We start from the raw sequence: 16,377 nt of genomic DNA, 5'->3' as shown, positions 1-16,377 counted from the left end.
TAAAGACAGTGGACAATCACAAAGGAAATGGAGACAAGGCCCTTTTACTCAAGAAACTTGCAATCTATAGAGGATTGCAATCCCTAGACTGTAAGTTCCTCGTGGGCAGAGAACATAGCTGTTATATTGTACTCTCCCAAACTCTTAGTACAGTACTCTGCACACAGTACTCTCAATAAATATGATTGATTAAGCCTGATCAATCAACCATGCTTATTGAGGGCTTACTGTGTGCTAAGAACTTCACTAAGGATTTGGGAGAGTACAAAACAACAATATAACAGCCATTCCCCAACATTAATGATCTTACAGTCTAGTGGGGAGACAGACATTAATATGAAAAAATACATTACAGATAGGTACCTAAGTGCTGTGGGCTGGGAGAGTGACGAATAAAAGGGGCAAGCCAGGGCAATGCAGAAGGGAGTGGGAAAAGAGGAAAGTCAGTTAAGGTTTTTGGGAGGAGATGTGCCTACAATAAGGTTTTGAAGGAGGGGAGGATAATTATCTTTCAGAATGAAAAGGGAGGGTGTTCCAGGCCAGAGGCGTGACGTGAGTGAGAGGTTGGAGGTGAGATAGACGAGATCGTGATACACTGAATAGGTTGCCATTAGAGGAGCAAAGTGTGTGGTCTGGATTGTAGTAGGAGAGTAGCTAGGTGAGGTAGGAGGGGGCAAGGGGATTGAGTGCTTTAAAGCCCATGGCGAGGAGTTCCTGTTTGATGCAGAGGTGGATGGACAACCACTGGAGTTTCTTGAAGAATGGGGAGGCATGGTCTGAATAGTTTTGTAGAAAAATAAACAGGGCATTAGAGTGAAATATAGACAAGTGGAGAGAGACAGGAGGCAGGGAGGGCAGCAAAGAGGCTGATGCAGTAGTCAAGGTGGGATAGGATAAGTGCTTGGATCGACACGGTGTCAGTTTGGGTGGAGAGGACCAGGTGGAATTAGCGATGTTGTGCAGGAACAGATATTAAATTAAATTACAGATCAGGGAAGGAGCAAGGAATAAGGATATGTATACAAGTGCTGTGGAGCTAGGGTGGGGTGAGAATCAAAGTGCTTAGGAGTTACAATGCAATGCAGAAGGGAGGGTGAATAACATGGAAAAATGAGAGGTTAGTCAAGAGAGGCCTCAGAGGAGATATGATTTCAGTAGGACTTTGATGATGGGGAGAATGGTGGTCTATCAGATATGAAAGGGGAGGGAATATGGGCCTAGGAGTCGGGAGGACCTGGGTTCTAATCCCGACTCCACCACTTGTCTGTGTGACCTTGGTCAAATCACTTCACTTCTCTGTGCCTCAGTTACCTCATCTGTAAAGTGGGGATTTTGACTTGGAGACCTATGAAAGACAGGGATGGTGTTCAACCTGATTATCTTGTATCTACCCCAGCGTTTAGTACTGTGCCTGTCACATACAGTGCTAAGCACTTAGTACCGTGCTAAATAAATAAATAATGATGGCATTTGTTAAGTGCTTACTATGTGCAAGGCACTGTTCTAAGCGCTGGGGGGGATACAAGGTGATCAGGTTGTCCCACGTGGGGCTCACAGTGTTAATCCCCATTTTACAGATGAGGTCACTGAGGCTCAGAGAAGTTAAGTGACTTGCCCAAGTTCACACAGCAGACATGTGGGAGAGCCTGGATTAGAACCCATGACCTCTGACTCCCAAGCCCGGGCTCTTTCCACTGAGCCACGCTGCTTCTCCCAAGCAGTACAGTGCTCTGCACACAGTAAACTCTCAACAAATACGATTGAATGAACATAGTGAGTGCTTAGAAATTCCACAATTATTATCATTATTATTAGTAGTATTATTATCCTAGGCAGGAGAGAGGCCTTGAGTAAAGAGTGGATGGCCCGAGAGACGTAATCAAGGTGCAGTAAATAGGTTAGTATTAGAGGAATGCAGTATGCCGACGGGGTTGCACTGGGAGACAAGTGAGGAAATGTTGGAGGAAGATAACTGATTGAGAGCCTTAAAAGCAATAGTGAGGAAGTTCTTTGATGCAGAGATGGATGGGCAACCCAATGGAGGTTTTTGAGGAATGGGGAGATATGTGCAGAATGATTTTTTCTTTTAGAAAAATGATCCAGGCAACAGGGTTCAGTGTTAAGGGAGAGGCTGAAGACTGAGATGTTTCTGGAAGATCCCAGAATGCCCCTACCTGCCACGAGCCATGACAATCTCCCACAGCAAACATTACAATCATGATTATTACTCACAACATCATTAATCGATCCTTCTCTAGCCAATAATAGTAGGCATTCAGCACCTACTTTGTGCAGAATCCTGTTCTCAGAGCTTGAGAGAGTACAATGGAAGTCAAGGAGGCTACAATCCAATGTATTCATTGCTTGTTATGATACTCATTTAAGCACTTACTATGTGCCAAGCACTGTTCTAAGCTCTGGGGTAGATACAAATTAATCAGGTTGGACAGAGTCCCTGTCCCAACTGGGGTTCACAGTCTTAATCCCTATTTCACAGATGAGGGAACTGAGGGCCAGAGAAGTAAAGTGACTTGCCCAAGGTCACAGCAGAAAAGTGGCAGAGCCAGGATTGGAATGGTACTTCTGACTCCCAGGGCCATGCTTTATCCACCGTTGGAGTTGCCAGACATCAACTAATTACAGCTAATGGGAATAGGGAGATGAACGAGGCTACAACTGCTAGTAGCAAGAAAGAGTTGTATTGGTTTCAGAATTTAAGCTGGGATTTCTGTTGAGCCATAATGATGGGTCCTTTAAGAACTGACTGGATCAGAGGGGAAATGCGAAACAAACTTCATTATAAAGCTTCAGTTGCACGAAAGAAAACAATTTAGGAGCAGTGAAGTTTGAAAGCAGGCTAATGTGAATCAACAAAGCTCAGGAATACATCGTGACCTTTTTTTCATAAATATTTTCATGATTCGGTTCGACAGACTTGTCGACAATTTGGAGAAAGGCACAGAGCTTCAGGCTGCAGAGCCATAACAGATAAAAAAAGGGGAGAAATCAGGACATCACTTCTGCAAAATTGGCTGCTCTGAGAACAAGCTGCTAAACAATCTTGTTTTTTGTTTTTTCGTTCATTCATGCATTCAATCATATTTATTGAGCCCTTACTGTGTGCAGAACACTGTACTAAGTGCTTGGAAAGTACAATTCAGCAACAGATAGAAATAATCCCTACCCAACAACAGGCTCACAGCCTAGAAAGGGGAGACAGAGACAAAACAGATAAGCATCAATATAGATAAATAAAATTATAGATATATACACATCATTAATAAAATAATTAGAATAATAAATATGGACAAATATACACAAATGCTGTGGGGTGGGGAAAGGGGTAGAGCAGAGGGAGGGAGTATTTGTTAAGTGCTTACTGTGTGCCAGTCATTGTAGTAAGTGCTTAGGTAGATATAAACCTAATCAGGTTGGGACACAGCCCATATCCTACATGGGGCTCATGGTCTTAGCCCCCATTTTACAGGTGAGGCAAGTGAGGCCCAGAGAAGTGAAATGACTTACCCAAGATCACACAGCAGACAAGCGGTGGAGCCGGGATTAGAATCAGGTCCTCCTGACTCTGAGCCCCGAGCTCTATCCATTAGGCTATGCTCCTTCTTTTCCAAACACTTTTCCCCAAACCAAGAACTTTACCTAGTCCAGTGCTCTGCACATAGTAGGTTCTAAATAAATGCTATTAATGATGATTAAAGTAGTAAATGCTTTACTACTGTATCTCTATATGTTGCCAATTTGTACTTCCCAAGCGCTTAGTACAGTGCTCTGCACACAGTAAGCGCTCAATAAATACGATTGATGATGATGATGATCTGCCTCCTCGCTGACCTCTGGGCTCCTGGCTTTCTCCATTCCAGTCCATACTTTTTTCAACATCATCCAGTCCATGTCTCCCCATTCCTCAAAAACTTCCAATGGCTGCCCATCCATCTCCACATCAAACAGAAAATCCTTACCACTGGCTTTAAAGCAATCAGCTCACCCTATCCCACCTCACCAGTTGCCTACTATAGCCCAGCCCACATACTCTGCTCCTCTAGCAGCAGTGTACACACTGTGCCCCAATCTCATCTATCTCACCACCAACCCCTTTCCCACATCCTCCCCCTAGCCTGGCACTCTCCCCGCTTTATATATGCCAGACCACCACTGTCTCCACCGTCAAAACATGATTAAGGTCACATCTCCTCCAAGAGGCCTTCCCCCATTAAGCCTTCTATTTCCCAGCTGACTCTCTCTTCTGCACTGTCTGTGCACTTGGAACTGTGACCTTTGGACACTTAATATCCCCCCCAACCCCACTGCACGTATCTACAGATCTTTAAATTACATAATATAAATCATATTTATTATCAATTATGTATGCCCGTTAATGTCTGTCTCCCCCTATTGACTGAAAGCTCATTTATGGGCAGGGAACATGTCTGCTAATTCTGTTGTATTGTACTCTCCCAAGCGATTAGTTCTGTGCTCTGCACATAACGGGCACTCAATAAATACCATTGATTTGTTGACTGATTGTGTTGTGGAAATGCTGAACTGGCAGGAGGTGGGGAAATAGATTGAATAGGAGAGTGATTAATCAGGAAAGGCTTCCTGGAGGAGATACGATTTTAAAAGGATCTTGAACGTGGGGAGACCAGTGGTCTGTTGGATGTGAAGGGGGAGGGAATTCCAGGCAGGAGGAATGGTGTGAGGAAGAGGTTAGCAATGAGAAATAGATAATAATAATAATAGTGATAATTTTATGGTATTTGTTAAATGCTTACCTATATACAGTGCCAAGCATTGTTCTAAGCACTGGGGTAGACGCAAGGTAATCAGGTTGTCCCACTAGGGACTCACAGTCTTAATCCCCATTTTACAGATGAGGTAACAGGCACAGAGAAATGAAGTGACTTGCCCAAGGTCACAGAGCAGACAAGTGACAGAGCCAGGATTAGGACCCAAGTCCTCTGACTCCCAATCCTGTGCTCTTGCCACTACGCCATGCTGCTTCTCTAAGATGACAATGAAGTACAGTGAGTATGTTGGTCTGAGAGGAGCAAAGCATGTAAAGTGAGCTGTAGTGAGAGAAGGGTGAGGATAAATAATGGGGAGAAGAGAGCCTATTTAGTGACTTAAAGAAAATGTTTATGAGTTTCAGCTCTATGCAGACAGAAATGGGCAGTTGCTATAGGTTTTTCAGGGGTTGGGCAAAGTGTCTAAAAAGATTTTGAAAAATGATCTGGGGAGCAGAGTGATGTAATAATAATAATAATAATGGCATTTATTAAGCACTTACTATGTGCAAAGCACTGTTCTAAGTGCCAGGGAGGTTAAAAGGTGATCAGGTTGTCCCACGGGGGGCTCACAATCTTAATCCCCATTTTACAGATGAGGTAACTGAGGCACAGAGAAGTTAAGTGACTTGCCCAAAGTCACACCGCCGATAAGTGGCAGAGCCGGGTTTTGAACCCATGACTTCTGACTCCAAAGCCCGTGCTCTTTCTACTGAACTTCCCAAGCACTTAGTACAGTGCTCTGCACACGGTAAGCACTCAATAAATACAAGTGAATGAAGTGGCAAAGCTGGGATCAGAACCCAGGTTCTTCCGACTCCCAAGCTCGGGCTCTTTCCAGTAGGCCATGCTGCTTCCAGTAAGATTGAGAATTTGCAGAAGAGGAGAGAGGTAGAATCAGGAGTCACCCATGTAGAGCCAATAGTTGAAGTTATGAAAGTGGATGAACTCCCCATGGGTGTGTAGATTTTTTAATGGTATTTTTAAGCACTTACTATGTGCCAGGCACTGTGCTATGCTCTGGGGTAAATACAAGCTAGTAAAGTTGGACACAGTCCATGTCCCACATGGGGCTCACAGTCTTAATTCCCATTTTACAGATGAGGTAGCAAGCCTAGGAAAGTGAGTATCTTGCCCAAGATCACATAACAGGCAAGTGGTAGAGCTCCATTTAGAACCCAGGTCCTGCTGAGTCCCAGGCCTGTGATTTATCCACTAAGCACAGTGCTTCTCTAGATTGAGAATAGAGTGAGACCCTAATCTGTCATTTTATCCATAGCTCTTTTCCTCCTTCCTGAAAATCTCTTCTCTTCCCCCATCACCGAGACCTCTGATTCTTAGGCCCCCCCTCTTTTATCAGGCTAACATGTGCCCACCTGGACCCCCTATCTATCCTCCCCTCATACACAAATCCACACCCCCCTCATTCAACTCAACTTCCTCATCTCCCCACTCCTCTGCCAAGTTTAGACCAGTGACCCATAGCCTTGGTTCACAGGGAGATCCTTCCATTTCTGCCCACCTGCTGCCTAATGCCGCTGGTAGAAATCCAGCCCCCAGACCAACTCCTGCCACTTTAAATAGCCCCTCACTTGCTCCAATTCTGCCCTTTTTGCTCAGCGGCATAACCTCCCCTACCTTGACTTCCATGCCCACTACCAATTATTCTAGACCTTTAGCTCCTTCCTGAAGCCCCAGCCTCCCAACCTACCTCTCTCTTCTGTGAAGATTTCACCAACTGCTTCATCGACAAAACTGAAACCATCAGATATGAACAACCCAAAATACACCCCTTACCTCCCTAGCTGCTTTGCATACAGTAAAGCGCTCAATAAATACGATCAAATGAATGAATGCCTCTTACCACTTCATCCACTTGTCATTCGTTCGATCGTATTTATTGAGCACTGACTGTGTGCAGAGCACTTCCCAGTCTGCCTTGACAGGATATATGATAACTGTTTGTAACTTCTACCTCCTCCCTCAGTTGTGCCTCTGATTGCATCCCTGCTGGCATCTAAAACTAGTTGCTTCCATCCTTCTTCTCTTTCTAACCATCCTTTTCAACAACTCACCTGTCCTCTGTCTTCAAACATGCCCAAGTCTTCCACATTCTGAAGAAAGACTCCTCTGGGTTCCACAGAAGCTTGCAAACTCTGACTCCATCAAGATGCTTCCCTATCTCTGTCTCCCAACCGGCACCCCAGTACCTGGAGCAGTTGTGTATCTATTGACTTATTTATTCTACTATTTAAGGATGTATTTTTCCACCTCTGCCCCTAAATATTTTGTGCCTGTCATTCCCATCAAGTTGTAATAACACTAAATAATAATAATAGTAATATTTGTTAAGTGCTTAGTATGTTCTGTACAGTACTAAAAGCTGGAGTAGAACCAAGATAATCAGTTTGGACACAGTCTCTATACCACTTGGAGTTCACAGTCTAAGTAGGAGGGAGAACAGCAATGATTAACAATAATGGCACTTGTAAAGCACTTACTAAGTGCCAGGCACTGTACTAAGCATGGAGGGAGTGGATACAGGAAAATTGGGTTGGACACAGTCCCTGTCCCATGTGGGGCTCACAGTCTCAATCCCCATTTTACAGATGAGGTAACTGAGGCACAGAGAAGTAAAGTGACTTGCTCAAGGTCACACAGCAGACCTGCTGGGATTAGAACCCATGATCTTCTGACTCCCGGGTCCTGCTCTATAATAATAATAATAATAATGATAATAATGATGGCATTTGTTAAGTGCTTCCTGCATGCCAAACACTGTTCTAAGTGCTGCGGTAGATACAGCGTAATCTGTTGTTCCACTTGGGGCTGACACTTTTAATCTCCATTTTAGATGAGGTAACTGAGGCACAGAGAAGTTAAGTGACTTGCCCAAGGTTACACGGCTGACAAGTGGCAGAGCCGGGATTAGAACCCATGTCCTCTGACTCCCAAGCCCGTGCTCTTTCCACTATGCTATGCTGCTTGCCTATCCACTATGCCTTGCTGCCCATTTTACAGATGAGGAAACTGAGGCCCAGAGAAGCTAAGTAACTTGCCCACGGTGACACAGCAGGCAGAGACAGGATTAGAATCTGGGGCATCTCACTTCCAGACCTGTGCTCTTTCCACTAGACAACACTGTTTCTTGAGTAGAGGGATTCTGCATTGTTCCTCTAGTGTACTCTCGGAAGATCTCAGTACAGTGATCTGCATACAGTTGGAACTCATTAGAAACTAAGGATTGCTTGACAAATAAAGTCATATTGACTGCACAGTGCAGAGGGCAAGAAAAAAATTAAAGCAATTTAATGATGTCAAAGGAATCCAGAATCATTCAAATCAGACACTGGAAGAGAGCAGGGAAGAGTTCTTTCTGAAAAACTTTTACTAAAAAGAAACCACTGGATGAAATGACTGAGACTTAGTGGGAAGTCAAATAGAATTTAATGCAAGGGCCCACAACATTCAATAGTTTTGGATAAATGCCAAACAGCCCATGATCACCTTCTCCCCCAGCTGACAGGGTGAAATTCGATTCAACCTTCACCTGAGACTAACTACTCAGAATCCAAAATCTGTGATAGAAAAGATTTTCTGCTTAATGGAAAATTGACAACTGTCACCTAAATAAAGGGAGCTCTCCTTTCTTAATTTGAAGCCCTGCAGTCAGCCTGCAGTATGAGATATTGAGGCTTCTAGAATGGTAAGAAGAAAATTGGTGGCCAAGAGAAAGTATCCCCTAAAAGCACAAATCCCAAAGGGAATTCAAAGCTGTGATGTTGGTGACGAGGAAAAGAGTTTGGGAGCAAGGAAGCAGCATGGCCTAGTGGCAAGAGCAAGGGTTTGGGAGTCAGGTCGTGGGTTCTAATCTAGGCTTTGTTACTTGCCTGCTGTGTGACCTTGAGCAAGTCACTTCACTTCTCTGGGCCTCAGTTACCTCATCAGTAAAATGGGGATTAAGACTGTGAGCCTCATGTGGGACAGGGTCACTGTCCAATGTGATTAACTTGTATCTGCCCCAGTGCTTAGAATAGTGCTTGGCACATAGTAAGTGTTTAACAAATACCATTATTATTATTACCGTTTTCCAAAGGGTTCCTTCCATCTGAATCTGTCATTCCACATATATTCGCAGTAGTTACATGTTTATGGACCACTCTGTACTTACTTAATCCACTAATAGCATTTATTGGGTGCCTACTTCATGCAGAACTCTGTATTAAGCTCTTGGGAGAGTATACTAGAATTAGTAGTAGAAATAATAAGAATGTCATTTCTTAAGTACTTTCTTCAAGCAAAGTACTGGGATAGGTACAAGGCTAATAATAATAATAAAAATGGTGGCATTTATTAAGCACTTACTATATGCAAAGCACTGTTCTAAGCGCTGGGGAGGTTACAAGGTGATCAGGTTGTCCCACGGGGGGCTCACAGTCTTAAATACCCACTTTACAGATGAGGTAACTGAGGCACAGAGAAGTTAAGTGACTTGCCCAAAGTCACACAGCTGACATCTGGTAGAGCTGGGATTTGAACCCCTTGACCTTCTGACTCCAAAGCCCATGCTCTTTACACTGAGCCATGCTGCTATGTTCCTGACCTACATGGAATTCACAGTTTATCTTAACTCCATTTTACAGATGAGAAAACTGGAGCTCAGAGAGGGTAAGTGACTTTCTCAAGGTCACACAGGCAGGCCAGTCAGGAGTGGACCCAGGTTTCTTGATTCCCAGTCGCATTCTCTCTCCACTAGCCTTCCCTCAAGGATTTTACAATCTAGTTGGTGAGAAGACACTTCAATAAAATACAGCTAAGAGAAAGTAGAGTGCAAAAAAAAAAGTACTACAGAGGCTGGGAGTGTATAATGGCTTAGGTAGCTTGGAAGGGCTGAAGTGGCAGTCGGGGGCTGAAGGGTGAGAATATTACTGTTGTCTAGACTGTAAACTCGTTCTGGTCATGGAATGTGTCTGCTAATTCCTGCTAATTCTATTGTACTATCCCAAGAGCTCAGCACAGTGCTCTGCTCATAGCAAGCACTCAATAAATACCATAGATTGATCGATTGAGCATTAGAGAATAATCAGGCAAGATCTTTGGATAACCACATTGGATCCTAAACTAAAATATTAATAATAGTAATAATATTTGTTAAGCACTTACAATGTTCCAAGCACTGTACCAAGCAAGGGGTAGATCCAAGATAATCAGGTCAGATACTGTCCTTGTCCCACATGAAACTCACAGTCTAAAGTAGGAAGAAGAACAGATATTGAATTGGCATTTTACAGATGAGGGAAATGAGGCCCAGAGAAGTGAAGTGACTTCCCCAGGGTCACATAGCAGACATGTGATGGAGTCAGGATTAGAATTCATGACCTCCTGGATCCCAGGCCTGTGCTTTATCCACTAAGCCACGCCAAGATCACATAGCAGGTAAAAAGCAGAGGCAGGATTAGAAACCAGGTCCTCTGACGACCAGACCCACCCTCTTTCCACTTAGCCATACTGCTTCTTATCATTATAGAACAATAAAACTGATGTTCCTGTCCTCAGTCAACTCGAGTTCCACACCTCCTGCCAGGTGAGTAACTAGTCCAGGGCAGCTGGCTTTTTATTGCTTTGTTCAAGAGCTCCAGAAATAAAGATGCCCACACTCCGGCTTCCCCTGCTACAGCTCATGGAAAGACCCCCTGCCCACCATATACCAACTCATACAGCCCCCGCCAAGGGCCCCAGCCCCAAGCAATCCTCTAATTGGCTCAACGCCCCCTTCTTAGGCTCATTACAATTCCAGTCATCAGGAACTTCTTCCTCCTTCAACCATTACTATTGCTACTTCTAGACTGTAAGCCCGGTGTGGGAAGGGATTGTCTCTTTTTATTGCTGAATTGTACTTTCCAAGTGCTTAGTATACTGCTCTGCACACAGTAAGCACTCAATAAATACGATTGAATGAATGAATGAATGAGTGAGTGAAGCATGAAGCAGCATAACCTTGTGCAAAGAGCATGGTCCTGAGAATAAGAGGATTTGGGTTCTAATTGCCACTCTGTCATGGTCTGCTGTGTGACCTTGACAAGCCACTTAACTTCTCTGTGCCTCAGTTCCCTCATCTGGAAAACGGGGATTAAATCCTTCTAGTTAGACTCTGAGCCCCATGTGGGATAGGGACTGTGTCCTCCTGATAAACTTGTATATACCCCAGTGCTTAGTACAGTGCTTGGCATTCATTCATTCATTCAATCATATTTATTGAGCACTTACTGTGTGCAGAGCACTGTACTAAATGCTTGAGAAGTACAAGTCAGCAACGTATAGAGACAGTCCCTACTCAACAATGGGCTCACAGTCTAGAAGGGGAAGACAGACAACAAAACAAAACATGTAGACAGGTGTCAAAATCATCAGAACAAATAGTATTAAAGCTATATAATAATAATAATAATGATGGCATTTATTAAGTGCTTACTATGTGCAAAGCACTGTTCTAAGTGCTGGGGGGATTACAAGTTGATCAGGTTGTTCCACGGGGGCCTTACAGTCTTCATCCCCATTTTACAGATGAAGTAACAAGCTCAGGGAAGTGAAGTGACTTGCCCAAAGTCACACAGTGGACAAGTGGCGGAGCCAGAATTTGAACCCATGACCTCTGACTCCAAAGCTCAGGCTCTTTCCACAGAGCCACGCTGCTTCTCTATATGCACATCATTAACAAAATAGAATAGTAAATATGTACAAGTAAAATAGAGTAATAAATCTGTACACATTTATGTACAAGTGCAGTGGGGAGGGGAAAGAGGTAGGGCTGGGGGGATGGGGAGGAGGAGACACATAGTAAGCACTCAGCAAGTGCTATATCATAATTATTACTATTACTACTACTATCACAGTAGTCTCTCCTGTTTGAATTTCAGTCCAGCTTCAGTAATCCTGGAGAAACAATTGCTCACAAGCCCAGAGCCATGCAAAACTCTTCACAGACTAAAGACACCACTCAGAGGACCTGCGTTATCACCCTGGCTTTGCCACTTGCCTACTGTGTGACCTTGGACAAGTCACTTAACTTCATCTTAGTCCAACTTCATCTGTAAAATGAGGATTCAAAACCTGGTCTCCCTCCCCCCAAGATTGTAAGCCCCAAGTGAAACAGGGATCCTGTCCGACCTGATTATCTTGCAACTGTCCCAGCACGTAGTACAGTTCTTGGCATATAGTAAGGGATTAATGAATACCATTATTATTATTACCATTATTAAGTCACCCCTTGGCCTTCCCCCATCCAATCACCTAAATCCCTTTAACCTTCCTTTCTATTTATTGACTCTTCAGTCATGCTTGTCACTTCTCTGAACTCTTCTCCAATTTCTCTACATTTTTTTAAGATCCAAAACCAAATGAAGGACTCACATAACTGAACAGGATAGAATATGGCAGAAGGAAGAAATTATTTTGGTCTTGAATGTCATTCACAAGTTGATACAACCAGGAGTATGTTTTTAACTTAATGCTTCTATATTGCCAAATCACCTTCAGGTTGTGGTCCATTATGTTCTATTGTCTTTTTCTGCTTTTTTTGGACATGCACAATTTTCCCCCATCCGTTCTTAAGTTAGGGAAGCAACATGGCTTAGGGGAAAGAGCCCGGGACTGAGAGACAGAGGACCTGGCTTTTAATCTCAGCTCCGCCACTTATCTGCTGTGTGATCTTGGGGAAGTCACTTTTCTGTGCCTCACTTCATTTGCAAAATGGGGATTTAAACTGTCAGCCCCATGTGGGACATGAACTGTGTCCAATGTTATTCTCTTTTATTTATCCCAGCGCTTATTATTGTTATAGTACGTGCTTAACAAATACCATAAAAAACTTCTCTATGCCTCAGTTTCTTCAATCCTTATTTATTAAGCACTTACTGTGTGCAGAGCACTGTATTAAGCGCTTGGGAGAGTACAATATAACACAGTTGGTAGACACGTTCCTTGCCCATAACGAGCTTACAAGCTAGAGGGGGGAGCTTGCATCCAAAAATGGAGATTCAATACGTGGTCTCCCTCCTAATTAGATTGTGAACCACGTATGGGACCGGAACTGTGTCTCACCTGGTTATCTGTTTTCTACCACCTGTGCTTTGTACAGGGCTTGGCATATTATAAAGGCTTAACAAATGACCTTATTATTACAGGTCCTCTTTAACTAGGCTTGAGGAGATTGTAAACTCCTTGAGGGCAGAGATCCTGCCTTAACACTGTTCAACTCTTCTCAAGAGCTGAGTACAGTGTTCTGCACACAGTAAGCATTCAATAAATATCATTGATTGCTTAATTGTAAGGGAAGGGGGAATAGTGATTAGGCTTCGCTTTTTGCTGCCCCCTGAAGATGCCATGACAACATCATTCTACATCTATAAGACTTTCATGCAAACATCTTTCAGTTTTATAATAATAATAGTAGTAGTATTTGTTAAGCACGTATTATGGTCTCAACACTGTTCTAAGTGCTGGGGAAGAGACAAGATATTCGGGTTGGACACAGTCACTGTCCCACCTGGGGCTCACACTGTCTTAATCCCTATTTTACAGATGAGGGAATTGAGGCACAGAGAAGTTAAGTGGCTTGCCCAAGGTCACATAGTAGACAAGTGAGAGAGCGGACATTAGAACGCAGGTCCTTCTCAATCCAAGACCCATTTACTATTTACTATGTCATGCTTCTTCTCGATGTTATTGGAATGGAAAGAAGATAAAAGATAGTTTTGACTCTGCTGGATCCATTTTTCTTCATTTTCAGAATAAAACGCTCAGCAAGGCATAACCTCAACCTGGACCATCACCAAAAACTGATTTCCCCCCGAGAGCACATCAGTTCAGGTACCAAACCTGCAATCTTGCTCAGGATTTGCTGTTCCTCTCCGGACATTTTCACATAGATCACTTGGTTGTTAAACTGGCCGATCCCTCGAAATGTCAAGTTGAGGGGTTTCCCCTGCAAAAGGGCGTCCACTTTAGCTTTGCTCTGTTCCAGTGCTGAAATAGCCCTGGAAAAGAAGTACATCCCCGGAGAGATCATTAGGCATCGAAACAATCGGAGATGCAGTTTATTCCAGCAATGAAGAGCTGTAACCAATGATAAGGGAAGGCTGGTCTATGTGAAGAAGATGGTTTTCCAAAGACTATTCTACAACCACAGTTATGACAGGAAGGCCATTGTGGACCACCTCCCTTTCCCCCTTCACCCCCTCACCCCTCTGCCCTCCCATTGCAAAGCAGGACTGCCTATAATCTGGCCTATACAGATAGGGTTATTATTCATCATCATCATCAATCGTATTTATTGAGCGCTTACTATGTGCAGAGCACTGTACTAAGCGCTTGGGAAGTACAAATTGGCAACATATTATTCATCACTGAAAGCAAAGTGCACTTGCCTTGTATGGCTGCTAGCTGCCTTCTGTATTAAAAGTCTTTTTCAGGAACCAAGCAAGAGTATACTGAACATTTTTTTAATTAGAATGAATCCTCCCAAGCATTTAGGATTGGATACATCAAAGGCTTAGTACAAATTTGGGGCCTGGTGGAATGCACTTAGTAGAGTGCTCTGCATACAGTAAGCACTCAAATACGGTTGACTGAATGAATGAATGCATGAATGAATGCAGGTCTGGGTGTCAAATCTGGGTTTTAATGCCAGCTCTACCACCTCGGACAAGTCACAAGTTTTCTAGGCCTCAGTTTCCTCATGAGGGTTGCTAAATTTCTGTTCTCTCTACCCTCTAGACTGTGTGCTTTACCTAGGTCAGGGACTGTTTCTGGATTAATTGTGTTGCATCTACCTTAGCACTTGCCACAGTTCTTGGCACATAGCACTTAATACCACAATCATCATTATTTTTCAGGAATGAAAAATTACATTAATGACAAGAACAGATTTGAAATCAGAACTATTTTCTGACGTTGGCTGACCACTCTTCCTCTGGTGGCTTTATCTCAATGGAAATCCTTGGGGATTTCCTCAGAAACTGGTCCTTGGTAGTCAGCTCCAAAAGATTTTCAGAGTCACTTGCTTTGGACTAAAAAGAAGAGCATTTTCCTATTCCTGCTGTGGTCAGGGTCTGCCTTTTCAAGTGCTTTCTGCACTAAACTCCTCCTACATGCTTAAGCAGAGTCTCAAATTTCTGCCTCCAGAGAGGACCCTCTGGGTCCTGGCATTGGGATGCTATCGGCATTGTGTCCGGGTGGATGACAAGCCCAGCATGTGACCAAGAACCCCCAATCAATCAATCGATCAATCCATCCCCCCATTTTTGTGAATTGAGCTACAACTGGAAGTGACCTGGGGAATCTGGTGCTTTCTCTGCATGCCTGGGCTCTCGCTACAGCAGGTCCTCATTGCCTTGACTAGCCCAGCAGAAGGAATGTGCCTTGAACTCTTTGTGGGCAGGGAATGTCTGCTTATTGTTGTACTGTACTCTCCCAAGCAGTTAGCATCGTGCTGTGCACACAGCAAGTGCTCAGTGAATATCATGCTGAAATAACAATAATAATGGTATTTTTTAAACACTTACTATATTCCAAGCACTGTTCTAAATGCTGGGGTAGACACAAGGTAACCAGGTTGTCCCACGTGGCACTCACAGACTTCATCACCATTTTACAAATGAGGGAACTGAGGCACAGAGAAGTTAAGTGACTTGCCCAAGGTCACACAGCAGACAAGTGGGGGAGCTGGGATTAGAACCCACATCCCCTGACTCCCAAGCCCATGCTCTTTCCTCTAAGCCATGCTGCTAAAGTCCACCACAGCCGACTTGTTTTTCTCAAAAGCAGTCCTCATATTGGGTCAATTCCCCAGTGTTTGATTGTTTTGGAGGAGGCTACACAAAGAAGTTATTCCCTTTCTCGACTCCACTTTGGATCCAATTTGGCCCACATGGTGAAGAGGGGGCAGGGTGTGTGTGGGGGGGGGGGGGGGGGGGGGCGCAGGATAACCCATTCCTTCCCTCTCTGCCACATTTACAAGCTGCAAATCCATTGTGTACCTATGCTGAAGCCGCCTGAGGATCTGCCGAAATTTAAGACAAGCTGAGTTTCCTCTCTCCGGAATATATTTTAATGTGAATATATTTTAACATCTGTTCTCCCCCTCCTTCCATTCTTCAACTAGGTAAGATAAATAACCACACTGCAAGCTCTGTGGCTAAGAGAAAGTTTTTTCCGCTGTAGATGGTAAGCTCCTTGTGGGCAGCAATCGTGTCCACTAACTCTGTTGTACTGGACTTTCCCAAGTGCTTAGTACAGTGCTCTACATACAGTAAGTGCTCAAAAATACTACCAATTGGTAGATTTTCACAGAGAAAAGATTGGGATTCATCATAGTAGTAGCAGCCATTTTATTGTGTGTTTACAACAGTCAATCAATGGTACTCAATGGTACTTAGTGACTGTTTTCATTGTGCAAAGCACTGAATTGAGGGCTTGGGAAAGGACAATACAGTTGGTAGACACAATCCCTGCCCTCAAAGTGTTTATGATTTAACTGTATTTGAAGCAGTGCACTGTACTAGACATTTGGGAAAAT

General features: G+C 43.7%; 1 protein-coding gene across 1 annotated transcript in view; it reads right to left on the bottom strand.

The window, feature by feature from the left end:
- The window catches only part of LOC119928741 (chromatin modification-related protein eaf-1-like), a 56,254-nt gene that overhangs the window by 20,209 nt on the left and 19,668 nt on the right, over positions 1-16,377 (bottom strand). Inside the window, exon 3 of the mRNA XM_038747258.1 lies at positions 13,680-13,837. Coding sequence (XP_038603186.1) covers positions 13,680-13,837 — 158 coding nt within the window. The remainder of the gene's footprint in view (positions 1-13,679; positions 13,838-16,377) is intronic.

Source organism: Tachyglossus aculeatus, chromosome 5, assembly GCF_015852505.1.
Source record: "Tachyglossus aculeatus isolate mTacAcu1 chromosome 5, mTacAcu1.pri, whole genome shotgun sequence".
Lineage (NCBI taxonomy): Eukaryota > Metazoa > Chordata > Mammalia > Monotremata > Tachyglossidae > Tachyglossus > Tachyglossus aculeatus.
The sequence above is the reverse complement of the archived record's forward strand: the minus strand, read 5'-3'. Positions and strand labels throughout refer to the sequence as shown.